General features: G+C 43.1%; 1 protein-coding gene across 2 annotated transcripts; it reads right to left on the bottom strand.

Moving 5' to 3' along the window:
* Positions 1–3166: 3166 nt before the first annotated feature.
* On the bottom strand, positions 3167–23009 carry FRZB (frizzled related protein). Of its 2 annotated transcripts, XM_048310011.1 has the most exons (7): positions 22541–23009; positions 20887–20895; positions 12949–12996; positions 8575–8640; positions 6397–6601; positions 6107–6170; positions 3167–4158 (listed from the first exon to the last, which is right to left on the bottom strand). In XM_048310011.1, exons 1-7 carry the CDS (start codon positions 22992–22994, stop codon positions 4048–4050), a joined length of 957 nt encoding a protein of 318 aa, XP_048165968.1. In that variant the 5' UTR covers positions 22995–23009; the 3' UTR covers positions 3167–4047. The 2 variants fall into 2 exon arrangements, with proteins under 2 accessions (XP_048165968.1, XP_048165969.1); XM_048310012.1 differs by lacking the exon at positions 20887–20895.
* Between the last annotated feature and the right edge of the window lie 292 nt (positions 23010–23301).

Below are 23301 nucleotides of genomic sequence, written 5' to 3'. Positions count from 1 at the left end.
CTTAGAGAAAAAGAACAGAGATACAAAGAAAAACAGGGTCTGTATTAGGTTATTTGGGAAGTCTGTACCTCTCAAGTACCTCAGCCAATGGGGAGAGATGGAAATGTGGCCAGGAAATTGGGATAAAAAGGAGGCTGCATCCTCCAGCAACTTGAGAGACTCCATGGGAAATGCCCCATGACCTCTCCCTTTGTTTGAATAAAGTTACCGGTCTCCTCTGTCTCCTTTTTGGACATAAACCTCTGACATTGTGGATTAATTTTCCTGACACAAGGAATCTCAAAAAGAGATCTAATTAGGCAAGATTTAAAATAACAAACCTTGCTTTCTTCCAAAGGCTTTGAGAGTAAGGACAAGAGGGCAATAGTAAACATATTACTCAAAAGTTTGGTTTTCTTGGCTTTTTGTGCAGCAGGTTTTCCTTCTAACATTAACTGATAGTCACTGAGTTCTTAAACAAACAAACAAACAAAAAAAAAAATCCAAAGCCCAGCAGTTAAATAGGATTGACAATATGCTTCATAGGATTTGCTGATTCAGTGATGATGCTCACCTTGCTGTACCTATTGTGACCATCACAGGCAGAGCTGTCTGTGCTGGTAGCATGTCTGGAAAACACAGGCACCAGGCAATGGTGTGGATGAGAATGGAAGCACCAAGCTACAACGTCCAAAATGCATCACAGCGATGTTCTCAAATGGGAACAGCTTTGTTGTTAAGTATTTCTTATTCTTCTAATTCAGCATCCTCTTTGAAAGTCCATTTGCAGCTCCACACCAGCTCCTGCAGTACCTTGCATACAGCAGGTGGGTGGGATGGTGGTGGGACCTGAGGTATGCTTGGTGTGGGCTGAGGGGCTGCATTCACAGCTCTGTCACATTGTGCTGTGCCTGAGGGTCATGGAGAAGAGCTCTTCCCACTCTCTGCATGGGCAGGAGGGCTGGGAGCAAGATAGAGGAAAGCTTGAGGGTTAGGACAGAGGAGAGCCCACATGCAGGATGCAGGAGAGACTGGGAATTAGGATGGAGGAGAGCCTGGACCAGCTCGGCCACACTGGCGTAAAATGGCCACCTTGAGGGCACAGGGAGCAGAGCCAGTGCTGGACCCACAGCTCAGCCTGGCATGCAGCCGTCAGGTGCAGCTGCATCAGAAACTGTAAAGTTCAGTTTCAAGTCTGTCTGCTTTGGATGTTTTTCCTCACTTGCACTGTGCTTTTCCCTTGCTGTACCCATATGATGGTTTCTGGGGGCTCTTCTATCAGACAAACATTGTGGTTGACACTCCATTTCCTTTACAGCTGAGCAACACGACTTTGGACAAACCAAAACTTTTAGAACATACTTGACTTTGTGTTTACATAAATTAATAAAACTGGAGGAACAAAAAGCATTAGAAATTGAGGCAAAGTCACATCCCAAGTGGATGTCTTTGAAAACACTGTGCTGAAGGCTGTGTGCTCCTACAGAAGAATGTGCTATATAGTGCATTTTTGAAGGTAGGATCACATCAAAAATATGCACAAAAAGAGCAGAAAAGGATTTCCTGGGGAAGAAGCAAGAAAATAGTCCAGCTCGTCACAAAGCTCTCACAGATGTGGTAAAGCAGTAACTGCAGCTTTTGAGCAACAGAGCATTTCAGCATGCTCCAGGCCACAAAACAGATGTGGGAACGATGCTGCTCAAAGTTATTGAAATAATTGATATTGTGCCATCTGTCCCTGGATGTCATTTGTACCAGCACAAGTGAGTCTGGGTGATGCTGCAGAGGTTCAGTCACTGAAATCACTGTGATGGGGTAAAAGCAGTGTCAGAGTATGTAAAAGGCTCCTCAGTTAATTAAGGGATTGTGAAAAATGCCTCCTGCCTCTTTCAAGCAGCCCATCATGCCACCCTCATTTTTCACGTGTTAATGAAAAGTGATTAATTCCTCTAGAAAAAAAGCAATCTGGTGGCTTACAATTAGGGAAATATTTTCCCTGTAACATCATGACGTGTGTGACTGTTACAAACACTGCTCATTTTTCTCTTATTGAGGTTTTAAAGTGCAGCACTGTGCTCTGCTCTGGCAATTTTTAATGCGACTAATGTCAGTATTGGTTTGCAAGTGGATTAATAAAGGTGGCTGTCAATCACAGAGAAATGGTATGGGAGAGCCCATCTTCAGAAGTGGTGGCTAAGAAGGATAAACTTCCAACTGTCTGGGGATTTTCTACATCTTTAACAGGGTTTTATGATTTCACAATTCTTTTCATAGCAGAACACGACATGATGAACGGTGACTGCAGACCCTGCGATTCCAGCGCTCATCTACGTGATTTCAGTGGGTGCTTTGGGGTAAATAATGAGGTTTTTAACATTATTTAACAAGCTATTCACAACTTAACAAATTGTTCAGTTATTTACCAACTCAGTAGAAATACTTGTTAAAGTCACCCTCCCTGGAGGTCTTCAAGAAAAGACTGGACATGGCACTTAGTGCTCTGGTCTAGCTGACATGGTGGAAATCAATCACAGCTTGGACTTGATGATCCTGGAGGTCTTTTCCAAACAGAATGATTCTGTGATCTGTGTGATTCTGAGAAAATACTGAGGATTTAATACCTGGAGGATTAATATCCTTCTCCCAGCTTTCAGAACCAATCTTTCTGCTATATTATCCCTTTATTTTCAATTACAAATAAAAATTTGAGTGTTGCAGGAAGTTGTTCTTTTTCAACTTTCTTGGTATCCAGCCCAATGGAAAATCTGTCCCAAGACTGCTGGTTATTAACTGAAATCTTAAAACAGCATTATTATAATATTCCCAAATATTTCTGTCCTACTTATCATGATCATATTTTCAAACCACAAGCTAACAACACTGTTTTCTTACTGAAAGACAGCCCTAGTGTACTAAAGACTACTGACCACTAGAACACAACAGTCATTTGTTCTTTATAAGCAGAGCCGGTTCCCCTCTGCAGACTATGCCGAAGAAGATTGTTCTTTGATGTACCTCATTTTAATTTCTTTTAAGCATGGGAGAGTAGAAAAACAAAGATAATTTTGAATATGTTGGTACTATCTGCAAAGATTTCTATTAAAGCACAAATATTAAGTTGGTTTTTTTTTAAATTTTCAAGAGTAGTATTAGAAATATCATGTTGGTTCAGAAGTCAGGTAAGGAATTGTTGGCGGCTACAATTCTTTATTGGACATATGTTACTGAGCATTGAACACTTGTTTATGTAGGCACAGATTTAAGAATAACATCACAAAATCAAAAGGCAGACCTGCGCTGAGAAGCAGGCCTGGTGAGTCTGTCTACTCCTACAACTCAGCTGAGAAAAGGGGAAAAAAAAACTGCCATTATAAGAGAAGAAGCATGTTATAAGTTCTGGTTACAGAACTAGACAATCTTTCCTTCAAGGTCCAGAGCACTGGAAAACCCAGGTCCCCTGTGTACATGCACGTCGTGTTTGTTGCAGGAAATATTTTAAGTTAGACTTTGCCTTATACAACTGGTTTATCTGTAAGAAAATTTAATAAAGCTGTACTGATTCAAACAGTTCTCTTAACAGTTTTTTTTATGTATTTCAGAATTATATTTCAGAATAAAAACCAATACACTTAAACCCAGATAACAACCTACCCAAAACAGAGCAAGTTTCAGCAAATAGTGACCAAGAAAGAATGAACAGGGGAAGCCAATGTGAGTCATGACTTTAAGCAATGGTCTTTTCCAGATTTCATTCCTGCTTGCATCAGAATTTTCTCCCTAAGAAGATTCAGGAAATAAAAAGGTAAATTGTCTTTCCTCATCTTGTAAGGGCAGTTTTCTACAGTTCTTAGTAACAGAAAAAAAATATACATTTCCAGAGCTTGCCCATATCCAAAAAGGAAAAGGTGGAAAACAACAAGAGGGAGAATAAAAACTAATAAAAGCTAAAACATTATTTTGTAGTAAACATTAGAATATAACGTGCAATAGTGCAATTTCTCCTTTGCTGCTCCAACAATGAAGTCTTGGTAGACAGTCCCCTGCATGTCACCGTGCAGCATCCCACATCTAACTGCGTGCCTGCCGGGCACTGCTGGGTTTGCCAGGCTTCAGAGGCGAGTCGCTGTGTCCGGACTCTCCCTTCCCCTTTCCAAGGTGGCGGAGTTTCTGATCCCAGCGCTGCAGATTGAAAGGCAAAGAAATTACAAGACAGATTACAGAGCCATGTGTTCACAAACACCAGCAAAAGCAGAAAAGCCATTACTATTTCCACCACGTTACCCTGCATTGGGCTCAAGGGTGGAATGAGAGCTAATTGGGAAAAGTCACTTTAAATAGGGAAACTGTTTCCTGGCTTTCTTGTAGCCTCTGTTGAATGAAGGGTCTGATACAAAGCACAATGGCTTCAGCACAAGGGGGACTCACCTTCAAAATAAGAAAATTTAAATGAAGCTACTCATGCAGTCTTCGGGGGAAGCAGGATGAAAGAACAGTCAAGTGATTTTTGTTAATTTTTTAAAATTATTATTATTTATTTATTTTTATTTTTGCAGGCAATAGCAACCACAATTAAAAAAAAAAGAAAAGACATAATAAATATAATTGGTACAACTGTTGACGCTCTTGGAAAGGAAGACAATGATGACAAGTGGGTGGGGATGTGGCAGGGTCCTCAACACCCCCAGGCTGGGTGCGAGGGCAAAGGCAGCAAGTCACAGATGACAAGGAAACAAGTGAGAAAGTAAGTATGTTCCCCAAAAAAATTCCAACAAATGATGTTACCACCCAAGAACTGAAACTGAGCAGAAGTCAGCCCATGGCAGCAATGTGATATTTCCTCTGTGGCACTGGATTTCCTAGGGTTCTGCCAAATCAAACAACAACTTGAAATAAGATCCCTGTATCTTTTCACTCCTGTAATCTCCACTGATGTAAGAAATGTGCACAGAAAATCTTGCATTTATAAACACAACAGTATTTTCCTGCCAGTGACCCTTACACTGATGAAGAAAGTGCTGAGTGGAAGAGCAGACTGGTTTGCACATGCACAACACCATTATGGCAAATCAATAGCTGAGAAATTGTGTCAAAATAAGAATATTCTGTGTAAAGTGACACTCCTAACAATGTCAAAACCACTGATACTTTGCAGCGCATTGAAACATAAAAAGGCAATCCTTACAGAAATTGGAAGGCATTAGAAAACATTTAAATAAGAAAAAACCAGAATATATTTTCATATAGAGAGTTGGGGTTGCTCAGCCTGGAGAAGGGTTCAGGGAGATCTTAGAGCACCTTCCAGTACCTAAAGGGGCTACAAGATAAATGGAGAAGAACTTTTTACAAGGGCATGTAATGACTTTAAAGTGACAGAGACCAGGCTTAGATTAGATATACTGAAGAAACTCTTGACTGTGAGAGTGTTGAGGCCCTGGCACAGGTTGCCCAGAGAAGCTGTGGCTGCCCCATCCATGGAAGTGTTCAAGGGCAGGCTGGACGGGGCTTGGAGCAACCTGGTCTAGTGGAAGGTGTCCCTGCCCATGGCAGGGGGTGGGACGAGGTGGGCAAACCATTCCATGATTCTATAATACATGGCTTGCATTTGAGCTCACTGCTTCCAATTTGCTGTGACATGACTTCCCTATCAGGTTCCTCCCTCAGCCAAGTCAGGAAGATGACTTTAAAATAGTTGCTAATCTACAAAATTTGGTGAGAGCAGAACTCTATTTAAAGAATATTAAATCTTAAAAGTATAATCCTGACTTAGTCAGAAAAACATTTGTAAAGCCCCCAAGTCTGTTTGTTTTTTTTTTAATTCATATCACAACCCCAACTAAGCAGGCATGTGTTGTGGAATGCACAGCTTGCCTACAGAGTTAAAGGACTCCTACTCTCTGCTTTTTTGAGACAGGTTTTGACTGCCGCTACACTGGGATACTTTGGAATAATTCAATGTATCCCTTTAGTTTACTCAGCATGCAGTTCTAAGTAATACAGCAAATAACACACCAAGTTAGTTTTCGATACATGATATTAATTAACTGGAGGCAGCATATGCATTTTCTTCCCTTATTTAGATGTTTTATGGCACCCACAACATATGACTTCTGGTGAGGTATTTTCTTACCTTTATTTTTTTACCAAGACGTTCCTTCCACTTCTCGGCTATGGAGCCTTCCACCAAGAGTAACCTACAAAACAGAGACAACCAGTTACTCCATCAAGAGGCTATACAACTCAACACACACAAGACTAAGGTCTCTGTGCCTGTAGAGAGCCTTGCCCTCCCTGAATACCATGAAGGAGATGCACAGACACCCACGCCAAGTTTTCCTTCCTTTTGGCTCTGACGTTCAGCTTTATGACAGGGGAGCAATAACAACAAACGTGCTGCAAGGATAGCACAGAAAGAGTTACCTGGAGCGCTCCTCGTCCTCATAGCCCATAATGATGTACTCTTCATTGGCACTGAGTGGTGGGCACAGGCAGGCAGAATTCGTGTGAAGGCTTACAGTATCCTTTGGAATGTTCACTAGGGAAGATTTCAGGATCTCCTTTACTTCCACTACTGCAGTGACATCATGACATTTAGTCTTCACCTCCTTCACTTTAGCCCGAATGACTGGGGAAAAGTCACAAAGAGCATTGTTAGAAGCAGCAGATAATCCAGGTCACCCCCAAGGTGTTCTTGGTGACGTCTGGGATTAGTCTTTTGCATGGTCCTTTATCAGAAGCTTAGCTGAACGCCTGCAATGTCTCTGCCCCCATCTCTTCCCTTCATTACTTTACCCTCCACCAAGGAGGTCCAGGTATCTCTGTGTGTCTCTTAATGATACGGTCAGGAGCAGGGGTTATATGTACCAGTTGGATTTACGTCCTGTTTAAATCAGGCTTTGACTTCCTTCCTTTCTTCTTCACTCTTTCCACGTTAAATATATTAAATCTATTTCTTGTATGCTCTCCTTCTCCCTTGAGCTGTGACCGTTCCCTCTTTGACTACCTGCATTACAGATGACCAAACTTTATTTATCACTCTGAACCTTTCACAAAAATCAAATGTGCATTAAAACTTCTCATATCACTACTTCTGCTGGATGACAGGCCCTTATGTTTTTTACTCTCTCCAGTGACCCAGCACTAATCTGCTCTGCTCTTTATGAACTTCAAATGCTCCTGATCTTGACCCAATGACCTCTCTAATTGTTTCCTCTCTCACCCCTTCTTTTTTGCCTTAAGGAGGAAGGGTTGCCTTTCAAAGGGAAAGTTTTTCATTCTCTCATGGTGACCAGTGAACTGATACCACATGCAAATGCAAAGCCAACCCAGAGGTCATGCTCTAGAGAATGCCACATCAATCACAGCCTGCAAACAAGAGTCCCTTTCCACTACAAACAGGAGATACCCCAAATTCCAAATGTCTCCTATATGAAAAAGGTAATATAGAAGAAAGAAAACCATGGACTTACACATCCCCTCACTTCACATACGTTGCCCTTAACAACCATTAACCAGCATGCAGGCACATTAAATGCAGTTGCCAACAGACACTAACTTGTGCATCTAGTATGCACAATTTACCCTAAGTGATCCCCTTTCTCAAAACCTTTTAAGATCTCAAAATAAAACATTGCTTTAGTTTGGAGATATTTCAAATGCATTTTGAAACCTCTTTAATTTCAAAAGCTTGAGAAAACGGGCAGGAGCATGCTCAATGATTCTGCCATGTGCAGTTTCTGCCTAGAGAACAGTCACTCTAATTTTTTTATAAACAAGTCCACCAAAACAACATAAAACTGACTAGTGACCTAAAAAGTGTTTGAATACAGTTATAATTTTTTAGCTTTTAACAGCAACTAATTTAAAAAAAGATTGTCTGAGTCTGGTTTTATAAATGTGTAATCCTAATAAATATTATACAATCGCTACCATTTAAATAAATCCTTTAAGTTCACCGAACCTAAGGCTTTTCACCTGATTAATGGGAAAAAGGAAGGGCCCAATTGTTCAGTTCCCATGACATATATTCAGTGGCTTTATCAGCCTAATTTGCTTGAAACAAACAGTATGAAGAAAAATATTAGCCTGGACCTGTGATATGCCTGAAGACCAGGACACATGCACTTTTACAGGTGTTACTGACAGCATAACACAGCTGGCAAGATGTCCATTGCTGGCTTTGACACACCAGAAGGAAAAGAACCTGTTAGATCTCATGGTGAGCTAGTGGGCATGAAAGCTACTAAAAACATCCCTTTCTGCAAAAGCTGAGTATATTGGAAATCACAGAGGCAGTTCAGGCACAGCAGCCCACAATGTCATTTTTGTTGCATCACTGTTCACACTAGACAAGTACATGAACACCAAATGCCTGCACTAAAACGGAAATAACTCAACAAAGACTCTTGTACTAACATATTAAGCTAATCCCCTCCATCCTTCTAATTTGAAAATGTTTCTGACTACACCTTCCTCCTGTAATAAGTAACACTGGGCTACCATCAGTAACTGTGAACTTTTTTAGGTTTTTTTAATGAAAACTTTCCCCTTCCTGCAGCCTTAAAAGAAGTTGGGAGCTGGCCATGCAGCTGTTCTTACCATAGTTATAGTTGTTGCGTAGATAGGTCTTCTGGGTAGCTTTTACAGGCTTGCACTTGCAGCGGTCTACAGAAACAGAAAGCTTTGTTTAGAAAGAAAAGAATACGTACTCATTAATGATCTTCCCAAACCCCTGCGGTCACACCTAACAAAAATTTCACTGAATTGACTTGTTTATTACAGTAAAATACTAAAAACCACAGGGCATTCCTGGCCTATTCTGCTGGGAGAAGTGGAACTGTCCATGAGACCTTAAATGTTCCTAGGAGAAAAACTGGCATACTGAAATTTAAAAAAAGCCAAACCCAAACCACAACACAACAACAAAGACACACAGACTTTGAGTCTCAAGTGACAAAATCATCATTTTAAGCCAATTCAAGGTTCAATCTTGGTCACTCCTGTGCTCGCAGGTGCTGTAATTCCATCCTTGCAATGCTGTTCTCTCTTCTGTACTAGACTTAAGGAATGCCCTCCTTTCTGTTCCTTTTATCATACAGACAATAATAGAGACACAGAAAATACTATGGCAGTGCATGACTGAACATTTTTTTGAATACTAGGTATCTCAGGTTAGTTTAGCAAACTTGGATATTCTGGCTAGCAGGCAATTCATAGAATAGTTGGCATTGGAAGGGACCTTTAAAGGTCATGTAGTCCAAACTCCCTGCAAATAAGCAGAGACATCTTCAACTAGATCAGGTTGCTGAGAGGCCCATCCAATTCACCATTAGGAATTGTGTAAATTCTACACAATTTTATTATGACCCAGAAGCCCAAGTTTAATGAAAATAGAGAAATTCTTAGTCCTTGTGGCCATAAGGATAGCCTTCAAAAAACAACACAAATGAGCACTGTCAGAGCAGCATTTCCAAAGGTGCAGATGCTAGACAGCTGGGAATTCTAACAGAGGTAAAAACATTTTCATTAGTGCCCAGGGAGTGCTAACGCTGAAGCTCCCGACCCACATGTTCATTAACACCACTGGTATTTCAGGGCTGGTTGTTCTAATGCAAATATTTACTTATTTTACACTAGTGTCTAAGCGTCGTTTGGTGGAGTAATTTCAAACAGCAGATCCCAGTATTACATATGCATGGCCATCTATTTTAATGCCAACTTATTTCTATACACCATCATTGTAAATATCAATGCATATAAGCTAGTGATTTAGTTAAATCCAACATGAAGAGTGAAAAAGATCTCTTATTTGCTATGTAAGATTCCTGCATATTAAAAAAAATTTTAAAAGATGGAATCATATGGTTACCAACTTCTCAAATCATGATTTATTTTCCACAGGAAGAATTTTTGTAGCTGAAAATACAAAAAAAATACCCAGAAAGAGGAAAACATTTCAAAAGAAAAGCATATTGTTTCCTTGAACTTCAAACACATCCTCAGGAATCTATATATAGAGAGAGAGAGTACTACAGACTTTAACTTTCCTATGAGTTTGTGTTAAAATAAAAAAAGCAGAGAAGGGAAGTGATTTTTGGCTTCTCTTCTGCCTCTGTGAGCTCATGGATACTGTAGAGCAAATTATAGCTGCTTTTATAAGCTGTCTTGAAGCAGAGCATAAAAGATGTGCTCCTATGAGCCATGCTCACACTGGCACCTCAGCATCAAGTCCAGCAAGTCGTACACTGTAACATTCTCCTGCTCTACAGTACTTTGCACTGTTGCAGGTAAAATAAAATAGACTAAATTGCAAGACAAAAACACAGTCTCACATTTCCTTCAGTTTTAAGACAGTATTGGCTTACTTTATTAATTTCAGAATATATTTTATTAGTCTAGTTCTATTTCTAAACCACAGACCTGCCCATGTTCTTATTGAAGAACATGGGCAGGTCACCCTCATGCTTTTTAAATTTACATTTAAAAGAGCTTTACAAAATGCTGCATTATTCCTAATTACTATTTAGAGATACAGAAACTAACATGAAAGTCATTTGCCAAGGTCAGTTATAAAGTTAGAGCCAGAACCAATTCCTCTCTCCCAGTTCCTGCTACAGTGATTTTCAAAGGAAGGCAAATGCTGACCTTTCCCCAGGGAGCAGGAACACCCACAAAAGGTGGCTATAAAAATGTACTGCATTGCCTGATGCTGAGGGAAAATCCCATCCTACCTGACAGCCTCCTCAGAAGCTGACAGAATTACCAGAAGAGCTCTGGGACCACAACAATGGTATGTCCCAAGCACAGAGACAGGCAGCAGAGGCTCCCACTGGCTTTGACTGAGATCACAGCTAGCCATTAAACACTCAAGTCAATAGAGGACTAACAACTGCTCAAAATCTCTATCTTTGAAAACTTCACTCTGTAAATGCCGTAAGACATGGACTACATGGGAAAATGGTTTTCCCCATGGATTGCTACCAAGGAACGTCTGTGTCATCTTAAATATATGTGCATGCACAATCAAAAACTTTGTTGTAATACTGTCCCGTACAAGCATTCACACCTGGCAAACACTTCCCTGACAAACCAAGGATAAAAAAAACACTCTAGAAAAATTTTCTAAGACACTGGAGGAGCATGTGATGAAGCAGAAAACAATGTAGTTCACTGCCAATAGAGGTAAAAAAGGTCTCCCAAAAAAAACCCATGCAGACTCAGAGAGAAGGTTTTGCCAGCAGATATTGCCAGGGAAAAATGGTGTCTCAAATAGGGATAACACAAGAGTACTGTTGCCTGCGACCATGCACAGCAGCACAAGCAATAAGCTGCAGAAACCACAGAGCGGAGAATGGGATTTTTAAAAAAATACATCAGTTTGCTACTTGCAAAACAAACAAAATATCTCTATTTACAATGGCAAAACTACAAATTAACTTTACTGAACATATAAATAAAGCCATTTTGAAGCATGGCCTTTTGAAACAGGGTCCAACTGCGTTTGTCAGTTCAAACAGATGTAGCACATTGAACTGGAAGTCATGTATGTGCAGTAAAAGGCAGTGATATCAGCAGATATTGCACCAGCAATTTTTCTGCGCATCCTTACCCTATTTTCCAGTGGAGATTTTTTTAAGTCTGGTTTTGCTTTCAGTCATCGAAAAGCATCACAACAGTAACAATATGACTGAAACTTTCCTCTTCCACTGCCGGGTCACTCACTGGAATTACATGCTTTCTACATGCCTATGGACAGGCAGCAGTAAAGATACGCTTCATAGTTTTGATATAAGGTGACATTGAGAGCATGCAGCTTTGCTTTCATAGTCAAAGTGAAGCTTGTATGCTCTTTGTACAGTCAGTGTCGAGCATGAAATCCCTACTTTCTCAATGCCACACAATTGAAAATGGCTTAAAACTATAAAGATACTAATGTAACAAATATCTTTAGCAAGTCTTCCAGACATGGTCCCATGCTCAAGACGATTTAAAGCAAAGCTTGCTTTTGTGAGTTTTTCTAACTATACCTGGGTTTCTAGAGGGTATGCACTGTGATTTAAAGAACATTTCACACCTATACAGCTGCTTTCACATTGGGACCTGCTGATTAAATTTTAAAACTGTATTATAAACTGGGCATTACTAATACCTTTTTGCAATTTGGTCACAAAGCTTAATGCTGAAATTATATATATAGGTATCTAAGGTTAGGTTCAACAACCATGCTTAGGTGTTTACATTATTGAAGTGAACATCAATGCACACTGTAGCTCATCAACACCTCTGCAGAAGGAAAGACGTGGTGGCCAGTTTTAGGCTTCCAAGTGTCAATTTCTTGACAAAGACGTAAGAGGTAAACTTCGGATGGAATCATAATAAAATTCAAGGAAATCTACAGTCACTGACTTGCTTGAGCAAAAAATTCGCATTCCTATAATTATTAGTTACCAACCTGGGCTTTGCTTCTTTGCATCGGCAAGTAGTGGTAATGTTCAAGGGGTTTTATTCAGTTTTATTCAGTTCCAGCAAAACCAAAACAGAAATAAAAAACAATAGGGGACCTGCTGGAATAAAACTAGCCTCAGAAGGTCCCACCCTCAATCTCCTCAGGCTAACGCGAGTATTGCCATTATCTACGAAGAGTACTGAATTTAATTTGCAAACTTTAAGGTCAGAATGAACCATTATCTTCACTGGTTTTGCCCAGGGAAAAATCAATTCAATGATTACTCTCTCTGTCCAAGAAAAAACTTTCAATAAAATCAGCACAGCCCTCTTTCTTTGATGGACATTTTGAGGCTGACCAGCCCCAAATCCCACCTGCCCATGGAATGCAAAAGCACAATCTACAGTATTCTCAGTCAAGACAAAGTATTTCAGTATTTATCACTCAGTATCCCTCTTACTTAATCAAATATTTAAAGGATTTGAAAGTCTTCAGCTTATTATACAGTTTTATAAGAATGTACTTACCAATGCTGGCACCTCTACAGTTGCCGTTATTAGAATCCATAGGGAAATCTGGCATGGATTTGTAAAATACGTAAAGAAATGTTAGTATTTTTAATACTGGATTATTTCACTACACATACATTACAATGTTTTCTCTTTGTCTAATATTTAGTATATGGAAACTTAATAACTTCATTAATAAACAGTTTGTAATGTTCTAGAGGTCAATCCAGTAAAGTTGACACAATTTCTTACTCAAATTTCACCTGAATCCAGCATATCATGTTAAATGCTGAAGCATACTAAATATCCCATTTCCATTGCTACAGACTGGCAGGTTTCAGACAAGGATTGACATTTATGTAATGAATTTTGATCACCTACAAAAAACACATGTAATGTTTGCATTTAATTAGATAATGAAGGAGAAATTACTTTTGGGGTTTTTTTTTGGTTACTGAGGAAATCAAATCAACCAACCATAATTATACTGTTGTAGGAAATGCCAAAATAAATGTTTCAGACCTTCCCCTCAGTTTAAAAACACACTGAATTGGGAGAGAGGCAGGACACTTTATTAGAATGGCACATCAAACAGAAAAACAAATGAGCTTTCAAAGAAAAAGCCCTTTTGTAATTTTGCATGCTTAGTCATTTATGCTGCTTTTCCAATTCTGGAATCTAATATCCTACAATCATCTTTTGTAGATCCTTACATAATCATGGAGGCAACACCGCTGCCTTTACAATGTAGGACAGATGTAACAAAAGCTCCTCTTTTGCAGCATGAGCTGTAAGACAGCCCGGAACACTCATCGTACTCAGTATTCGTGACAGCTTTAGATGTGTGGATTACATTTTAAGGGATGGGATCATTATTTAATCACAAATTCTGTAAATACATTCTCTAAAATACCTGTTTACGAGAAAAATAATATTACTCAGATAACCTTCTAATTTTGCTTGTTTAAAAAAAATGTAAAATCTCCACCTTAATGAATGCTTATATTACTCATAGCAACATGAAGCTTCATTTGCATAAATGAGGATGGAGCTAAATCAGTCAGGGCAAGACTAAAACTGAAAAACAACTAATTCCCTCACATAATAATTAACTTTAAAAAAAATGTGAGACTTCAGGACTAATTATTCTAACCAACATAAAGAGCAAAGGGTATAGAAAATAGCATTGAAAGATTGAACAGATGCTCTTTTATATTCAGTATCCTGTAGTTAATAAAATATCTGTTGGGGTTTTAGTTTAGTCCTAGGTTTTTTTTCTGTTAAAGGAACTTTTTCCCATACGCACGTTGCTAGGGGACAAATGGCTGTACTTAAGGAAGACAAAAGAGCTGCCCATTGGGGGTGGGGTGGGCCTGGCTACTCCTTTGTTTCACCTGGGTGTGGGTTCAGTTCGCTCTCGGTGTCTGGAGAGAGAAGCTGCAGAGAAAAGAGCTGCTGGTTCTTTTTTTCGGCCATTTTTCTTTCTGCTGGAAACAACACTGGGATCCCAAAGCCGCCTTCCCTGCCCTGCTGGAGGCCGGGCTGTGGCCGCCCTGCCCCGCTGCTGCTTCGAGCTTTCGCTGCGCTGTAGCCGTGCTCGCCCTGCCTGCCTGACCTCCGGGAGGTTCCCCATTTGGATACATCTCGTCTGTCCTCCAGGATTTGTGCTCGTCCCTGCCGCTCCAGCCTGCCGCTCCAGTCTGCTGTTCCCGAGAGTCCGGCCGGACACCGGGGCCAGCCGTCTGGGGTTTGTGAAGCCTTTGTCCCATCCCTTCCCGGGATCCCAGGGCACTGGTGCCGCGTGCTCCCCGAGCTCGCTCCGGAGCGCCCCCTGCAGCCGCGGGGGAACCATCGCACCTGCCCTGCTCACCGGGAGCCGCCAGCGCCCCTGCCGGCTGCGAGCGGAACTGCACCCGAGGGGAAACAGCCTGACAGCCGAGAAGGCTGGCACTGGGTTTGTGTTTGCTGTTACTGCCATAGTTATTGTTGTTTTGTTTGACTGGTTTTAAAGAACTGTTATTCCTATTTCCCACACCTTTGCCTAAAGGCCCTTGATTTCAAAATTATAATAACTCGGAGGGAAAGGGGTTACATCTGCCATTTCAAGGGAGGCTTCTGCCTTCCTTAGCAGACACCTGTCTTTCAAAACCAAGGCAATATCACATCTATTTTCTTGCAAAGAAAGTTCCAAACTACTACAGGATCTCAGTTTATAGAAGAAACCAAACATATTTATGGAGCCAATCTGGTGTTTGCTTATCAGGTACTTCCATAGAACCTCCGAATCTTCACCATGCTGCCTTGTAACAAGTCAAACTATACAAGCTGATTCTTACTTACATGTTTGATTTTGGTTATTCACCTGAGTTATTCTCAATGCATTAAGAATGCATTTTATATTGTATCAAACGCGTTCCAGTATTCCAGGACATGATAAAAGAGGAACTAAAATGACTTCATTCTTGCAAATGGTAAGAAAAAGATAACCACACTTCTCATTCTTCCTCTCCTGGGCCAGTTATCTATTGTCTTGTTCATTTAGCCAAGCTGTAGCTTTAAATCTACAATTCCTTCTGATGTCTGATGTGATAAAAGCATAGAGAGCACTCGGGTCTACGGTCTGATAATCCTCTCATCCACTCCAACTACAGACAAAAGGTCTGCAAAACCCTCCAGCCACCAAGCACAGAGAGGCGGCTATATAGGCCTCTCTGTGTACCTAGGACTGGCCTCAGATGGTCACCATTCTGGGCGTCCGAAACCCCTGAAGAGAAAGCTCTCCAGCTTCACTGCCCCTCTCACACAGCTGCCTTGGCCACATTCTCAGGTTTCCTTGAAGGCTATCTGCATATGCCCAAGCCAACTCCTCTAGTTTTTCATGTGGGCCAGCAAGCTAAAATTCCTACCAAAACAGGTATTGCAGGGATAGTTTGTTCATACCTTCAAAGCACATTCCCCATTCCACCAAAATTGTTAATGGGAGCAGAAAAAAATCTTCATCACAGAGAAGACAAGAGAAGTATCAGATTAAATGCTTACCATCTTCCATCCATGGAAGGAAAAAGAAGCCCTGAAGTGCACTGTCCCTACCTAAACCAAAGACAGATCCCAAGCAGGCATGACTTCATGGTGCTCAAGCAAACCAAGTCCAATTCACATTGAAATTACAACTCAGAATAAACCAGAGCACAGTAAAGGGTTCACAGACTTTCCTGGACAATGTGGAGTATGACGCTCATGGGTATTGGCTGAGGAACTGTCCTTTGAGCTCACACCAACACAAGGGGGACCGGTGAGCACTTGATATGGCCAGCATAAACCTGGTCCTGCAAACAAGCATGGAACTAACCTGCTTTATGCCAGATGTTTCCATACTCTCTTAGGTACACAACTTGTTTTTAACCAAATTACAACACACCACAGCCTCAACCCACCTCCTAATTCTGCACTGCCGGGTCACCTGTCCTACCCCAAACCAGTACTACCCAATGAAGTAGCTGGGTGTGCAGCCGGAGTAATTTGGACACTGTGTGCAAAGCACCCATTAATGGAAGTGACTTGGTTTCTGTGCCTGCACAAAGGCAGCAGTGCAGCCTTGTGGTCAGAGCATGGTGCCCATCAGTGAGCAAAGGAAGGGTGAACAGGTACTGATACATCACTTCATAGATCATTTCCTAACTTGCAAGGACTTGGGCCAGGCAAGTATTGACCTTGCCTTGATGCTTATCTTTTCCAATGCATTCATGCCTATTTAGGGGTGACTGGTTTCTACAGTAGGACAGGAGCATGGGCTCATGGAGGGGACTGGAGACCTCTGCCACTGTATGACATCTCTCAGGAAAGCCTTCTCATTTCTCTGACCATTTCCCCAGTTAAGCTCATACAGTCTGGTCTCTTACCTACCACAGAGGAGATTGGAAGAGGGTCCAGGCCAGGCCTGCAACCAGCTACTTGTCAGATCTTAAGTGGGTGTGAGCACCCATGAATTCCCAGCCCCTGTCCCTAGCAGCCTGACTCCACCAGGAGACACGCACTGCTGAGACCATCAGCTGTAACGCAGACAGAGAGGGGGAAAAAAAAGCTATTAAAACCCCAAACAACTGACTTCCTATTGTTCCACTTCTCTTCACAGGCAAACCCTCTGCCAGGTTCTATCTATGCAAAGGAATCTTTCTGAAAGAAATACCTGTCAGTGATGATTAGCAGGATTGCCAAAGAGGGGAATATTATATCCAGAAGCCCAATCCAAGAGTTTCCTATTAAATTTTGTTTAGGAGAGCAGGGGACAAAATCCAAACAGTTTTTTCCAGTAAGCCATCTCAATTAATTGCTTTTCAGAAGTATTCTATATAAAAAAACCACAAAACACTAGCAAGGAGAGCTAAACAAAAGCCATGTACACAGTAAGTGTACAAAATAACAATGCCCATACCACAGATTTGGATGAGAGGTTTGGAAAAGAGAAACAACTTGGTAATACCTAGTTTTGAGCAAACATATTTCCTATATCACTGTTTAAATAAATAAAAATTTTAAAAGGCAGAGGAAGGCCAAAAATAACACGATCCTGATTGTCATTATGATTAAAGAATGTGGCCCAGCTATTACCAAAGCCACTCCAGGCACCCTGTTCCAAAGAACTAAACCACAGCCAGAGGCTGCTGCTTGGGTACCTTCAGATTGAGACATCTGTGAGTCCCATTAATTAAGAAACCCTTCCACAATGCATGAATTCATTGTCATTTACTTCAGCTCTTAGTACAGCGAGGATCTTTGCTAAGTTGGTAGCAAAAACATGCACAGAAAAGCCAAGTGGCAGGAAAATTGATTCTAGTTAACATTTAATACAAAGAACTCAAATTCCAAGTTGTAGAGCAGCCAGCAACATGGCTGCTCCATGTAAAAAATGATTCCTCATAACAGATCCCACCAGGTTTTGATGACATTTAATGGTCCAAGTATTGACTAAATGCTTAGACTGTAAAATCCAGGGGACTCAGCCAAACTGTAGCGAGCGCCAAACACCATTGGTGGTATCTTCATTACTAAGATTTAAATTCTCTTATTTACTGCTCCTGTCCTCTTTCAAGCTTGAAGCTTGTAATAGATTTATTATCTAACTGAGAAATGAGGCTGCTCCCAAGTTTTAAGCAAAGACCTAAAGAAATCTCAACTTTATAAATGATAACTGGGGTATGACTGCTCATCCTCAGCACAGTCTGTAACACTCCCCCAGCACTGTCATGAACATCGACTGCTCTAAGTAGAGCTAGGCAAAAACTGAGTCACAACAAATTTGATCTGGAGCTTGGAAACCACTGTTTTGGAAATTAAGTTAATAATATATAAGAAACAAGCATGGGAAATGGCTTGTTCACTTGTCTTTTAAGCCTGTAATGCCAAATTAACATACTGGGTTACTATGAACTCTTGCAGACAGACACAGAGGACTTGGGCAACATGGAGAAACCATAGGTTCATATTTATTTAAGAAAATAGGTGTCCATCATGTGAATAGTCTATAATTTTCTTTAATGTTTAAGAAATGGTGTTTTTAAAAAAAAAAATTCAAAGTTCTCCTCAGATATTTTATCATAGTTTGGGTCTTACCTACACATGGTTGATACCTTGTGATGTTGCTTCCCTTTTCTCCAACATCTTATTAACAGGCCAATATGACTTCAAGATACTTTCTTATCTAAAGAAGATAAGACAACCTGCCTGATAGATCTGTCTTCCCATACGCACAGTACCCATCACACTGCTCTGGTTTTGTTGTTAGTTCCCTCTTCAAAACAGGAATAAACATTTCACTCGAGACATAAACACACTGCTAGGCAGTAGCAGCCAAGGACACATGTTGAAGATGCTTTTTCAGTCAGCATCCCAACATCAACACTGGTCACTTATTACCTGTAAAACTAAAGATAGGTCCTGCCTCTGAAATTCTAGATTAGAGACACTTATGTCTCTCAGCAGTTCCTGCTGCTTCACAGACCTAAGAAGGTTTGGCAGTGCCGTGCCATGAGGGAAGCAGATAATCTTATAGAATGGAGGAAGAATAAGCATATGCACATGAAGACAAATATATGGAGCAAATGAACAGGACCTCCCAGAGATGTAAGACAGCTTGTACTAATGTCTGCAAGCAGAACCACTTTCATCTCCAAAAGCACAGGACAGGGATGTGGGATAAATGCCATAGGACACTTCAGACATTAGCATGCACTTCTTTGATATCTGAGGTGTTAATGTATTGTCAGGATGCTCTTTCATCCTCCATCCTGGATGATGATTTGTTGGATCTTTCAAAAAACCAAAATATTCAGCATCACACTCACCTCCAGAACACCTACACCATGCCTGTAGCATCCCTCTGCTTTCTGGCTTTAAAAGAACCCAGATGTTTCCCAAAGAGAATGAAAAATTGAGAAACATACACTTCCCACATGACACTTGTTTCAAGCTGGTCTCTGTAACTTGAGGAACTTAAGACCTCCAAATCAGCACTCCCACTCAGGTTTTGGAGATCAGCACGAGCCCGGGGTGTGAGCACAGCTGTTCCTCTAACTGAGCCCAAAACACAGCACTGTTGTCAGCTTTCTCCATCACAGACACAGCAGCAGCTGCTTCACCCCTTCACCATGTCACTAGCCCCTTGGTCCTGTGACAGGAAGTGTCTAGATCTTTCTCACCACCTGGGCTCAAATGGAAAGATGTCCTAGAAGATGTCTGTGGTGGACTATGCCTCAACAGCTGAAAGTGAACTTCTTACTGGGATTTATCACAGATTTTACCAACCACAGTTCCTCTATAGCAACAGTCACAGGCTACTGGGATGCAGGGAATACAACTGATGGAAATTGGGCTTGTGAACACAGTCCCTGCTCTGACAAGGACAAACACTGACTACATCATCTGCAAGGCTGCTCCCTTATGGAAGGGACTAGATAAATGTACTAATGTTCACCAGCAATAATGCAGAAACCTCAAGAGGAGAGGAAACAGTAGAACCCTGTTACAGGTAGCAAAAGAATGAAAGCAAAAACAAGATTTCACTACCGAAGAATAGAAAAAGCCCCTTCTACAGCAGAAAGCCATAAAACAATGGATTTATATTTCTGACTGCTCTATTAGATGTAGTTTACAGACAGCAGAAGGGGCTAGAATGCTTAGGAGATAAATGAAAGCAAATACAAGCAGGTATTCTGCATGCTTCTCATCAGGCAGTTGGTTATTCGTGTCTCCTACTTGGCTGCAATCTTTTATTTGGAGAATTGGATTTGAAAGTGTTCACCTTACCTCTTCCTAGAACAGGAATCCTTCCCTCTGCTTTCTAAAAGAACAGTTTTATTCCCTCAAGAAGGATTCTTTCAGTCTGGTGCATAATGCATCAGTTCAAAATATTCAGCCCAGAAATGAGAATGTCATCAGGTTCTCATTCACTGAAAGAGAGTTTTCATGGATCTGGCCCTGGAATCCCTCAAAGAGGTTATTGTACTGCTGAGGTCCTCAGAAATAGGTAACTTGGGGGCTATTTCAGCCAAGCTTCCTCCTTCCAGATTTGAATGTGATTGCTTTCAAATCGCTGCAGACCTGCCAAACCTTGCTCATGTTGGAGCCATTTTTAAGGTAGTTTTGAAAGCACCTCAATGCTGCAGGGAAAGGTGCTTGGTGCTCAAAACCACATCTCCCCAAAACTACCCCAGCAGGACTGCAGCCCTCAGAGAGCAGCAGCTGATGGCAAAAATAGATGATTGCATTCATGGGCTGGGGAAAAAAGTATGAAAAGGCAAGAGGGAAGCAGTTAGAAGTTAGAAGTTAGAAATAGCAGTAATGACTGGAGATATCAGGGTATGGAGGTTTCAAGAGGTGCAGAGGGTAAGGGAATGGAGTCAGAGAAGGAGTAGAGTTTGTCTGGCCTGTAAATAAATGGAGATGGAGAGAGCAGCTTACCTGGGAAGGCTGCGCTGGGGGGCACGGTCAGGAAACCGAAGCATGATATTTTGTTAGGAGAAGAAAACAGGAATTACGGTGTTTGGCATTACTGGCAGTGGGATACATAAAGCATTTGATAGTGGGACAGAAGCACAGTCAAATACTGTGCTGAGCACAGCATGAAAAATCCCCCTTTCATTCCCAGGCTACTGCTGGGGGAGGACAGAGAGGTGAGATCTGCTGCCTGTCAGTGAGCTCCCATAACCCAGCACTGCAGCAGTGGGCACTGAAGGAGCCAGGTAGCAGCACAGCAAGCTTGTGGGGTGCATGGGTGCTGCTCTGCTCTGACCCCTCTGGTCAGCTCTCCCACCCCAGTACTGCTCTCCCACTCCTCTGATGGAGAGGTCTGGCAGAGCCACCATCACTTTAACTTTGCATCAAAGAAAATGGTTGCCTGGTTCCATCAGCAGCAAATGCTTTCCTGAAAACATACAGGAACCATAGTCACTTTGTAAAAGGTCAGAGCTCACTCGTGATAACCACTCACTGGCTTGGTTTAATTTCCCGTTCAATAGCTCCTTGAATTCAGTATTTCTGTGGTGCTCAGCTCACCACATTGGAGCAGTGTCCTGCCAACTCCTCCAGCCCAAAGGCAGCTGTGACAAGAGCAGGATCCCTAAACCACAGCAGGTTTGTAGCATGGTGGTGGCCTGAGCAGTCAGCAGTCCTCGCCTGACTGTGCAGAGATGCTCCTGCCTCCGACAGTACTGCTGGGTGGCAGCTGGACACCCAGCACTAGCCATCCTGTGGGATCACAGTGAGCTCAGCTGGTGAAACAGGATGCAGTGAGAAAGTTGAGGGGTTCCAACAGCCCCTCTGAGGCCACAGTGGTCAGACATCATCAGGGCTGCGCTGGAGTTGACTCAGGTGAAGGAGGCAGCATTTGGCTCAGTTCAGAGACGTTGGGAACAAAACACAGTGGTAGGCTGCACTTTGCTACGCTCCTCACCTGGCCATAAATCTAGAGCCCAGGGACCTGCTGAGGAACCTGTGCTGTAACCTGTACCTTCAGTGCTAACCACTGAGATGAGCATGTTTTCTCCCCTTCAGGTGTGCATGTACCACCACTGGCATAGGAGGTGTCTGGGGAGACCCCAGCCCCCAGCTCCTGCCTGGGGCTCCTCTGGGCACAGATCTTTCCCCAAAGTCTGTGGAGTGGTGGCCTTGTGTGGGAGGGGAGCAACCTGCTTTGGGAGAGAGCAGCTGGAGATGAGCAGAGAGGAGCAGGAGGGAGCCGGCAGCCTGAGGGCTGCCCCTCACTTTGGTGGCTCTTCCTTCTCTGCCAGCAGCCGCTGCCGATGGATCACCGAAGAGTGGTATGGAAACGTTTCCCGTTCATGTGGAACGAGGGCTGTCGCTCCCACACTCGTAAGCGCTCCCCAGAGCGGTGGCGGGGCTGTCACTTGTCACACACACTCTGTGCCCAACAGCAAAACTTTTCCAGCAGCGATGCGGCTGCTAAAGGCAGAGAAAAAAGAGCAAAAGAGCGAAGGGCAAAGCAAAGAGAATCCGAGAACAGTCGGAGGGGAGGCAGGGCTCCCGGGCTGGCTGGGCTGCCCTCCCCGCCCGCTGCCCATTGTCCCCGTGCCGGTGCCGGTCCCCGCGCACTCACCCGCGCCCTCGGCGGTGACGATGGCCTCGGGGGAGATGCAGACCCCGCGGTCGTAGACCGGCAGCTCGTCGCAGGCCAGGCTGTCGGGCCAGGCGTGGCTGTACCGGACCAGGACGGGCTCGCAGCCGGCGCGGGCGCGCTCGCAGACGGACTTGCAGGGCTTGATGGGCTCGTGCTGGAAGTCGATGGTGCAGATGGGCGCGTACATGGCGCAGAGGAAGAAGAGAAGGTCGGGGCTGCAGTTGGTGCCCAGCAGCCCTTCGAACTGCTCCATGGCCAGCACGGCGTTAGCCTGCGTGCTGTGGTGCAGGTGGTTCGGCATCTTGGTCATGTTCCAGGGCAGCGGCTTGCACAGCGGGATGCGCACCGGCTCGCAGGCCGCCCCCCGCCCCGCCGGCGCCCGCCCCAGCACCAGCAGCCCGGCCAGGGCCAGCACCGGCAACCCCCGCCACATGCCGCCCGCCCCGACGGTAACCGAGGGGCCGAGCGGGCACAGCGCGGCGCGGGGGCGGCTCCGCCCGCCCTGGCTCAGCCCCTCCGCGCTGCCCCCGTCGGGCGCTCACGGGGTCCCGCCTCTCCGCCCCGCAGCCCGGCCCCGAACAAAGGAGAGCCCCGGGCAGGGGAGGGGGAGCTCTGCTTTCTGGGAAGAACGAGAGAGAAATTTGCCTCGTCCTCGCCGGAAAGCAAGCGAGCGCTTAAATTCTCCCCGAAGTAAAAACCTTACTGTGAACATGAACACGATTTCAGACCAATCTCTCGGA

Source organism: Corvus hawaiiensis, chromosome 7 (assembly GCF_020740725.1).
Source record: "Corvus hawaiiensis isolate bCorHaw1 chromosome 7, bCorHaw1.pri.cur, whole genome shotgun sequence".
Lineage (NCBI taxonomy): Eukaryota > Metazoa > Chordata > Aves > Passeriformes > Corvidae > Corvus > Corvus hawaiiensis.
The sequence above is the reverse complement of the archived record's forward strand: the minus strand, read 5'-3'. Positions and strand labels throughout refer to the sequence as shown.

What these genes read in the sequence shown, in the direction of transcription:
- FRZB (XM_048310011.1), bottom strand. Translation starts at nt 22,994, where the DNA reads ATGTGGCGGGGGTTGCCGGTGCTGGCCCTGGCCGGGCTGCTGGTGCTG. An exon ending in ACGCAACAACTATAACTATG is followed by an intron (nt 6,602 to 8,574) that starts GTAAGAACAGCT and finishes ACTTTTCCCCAG; the next exon opens with TCATTCGGGCTAAAGTGAAG. An exon ending in GAGGACGAGGAGCGCTCCAG is followed by an intron (nt 6,171 to 6,396) that starts GTAACTCTTTCT and finishes TCTGTTTTGTAG; the next exon opens with GTTACTCTTGGTGGAAGGCT.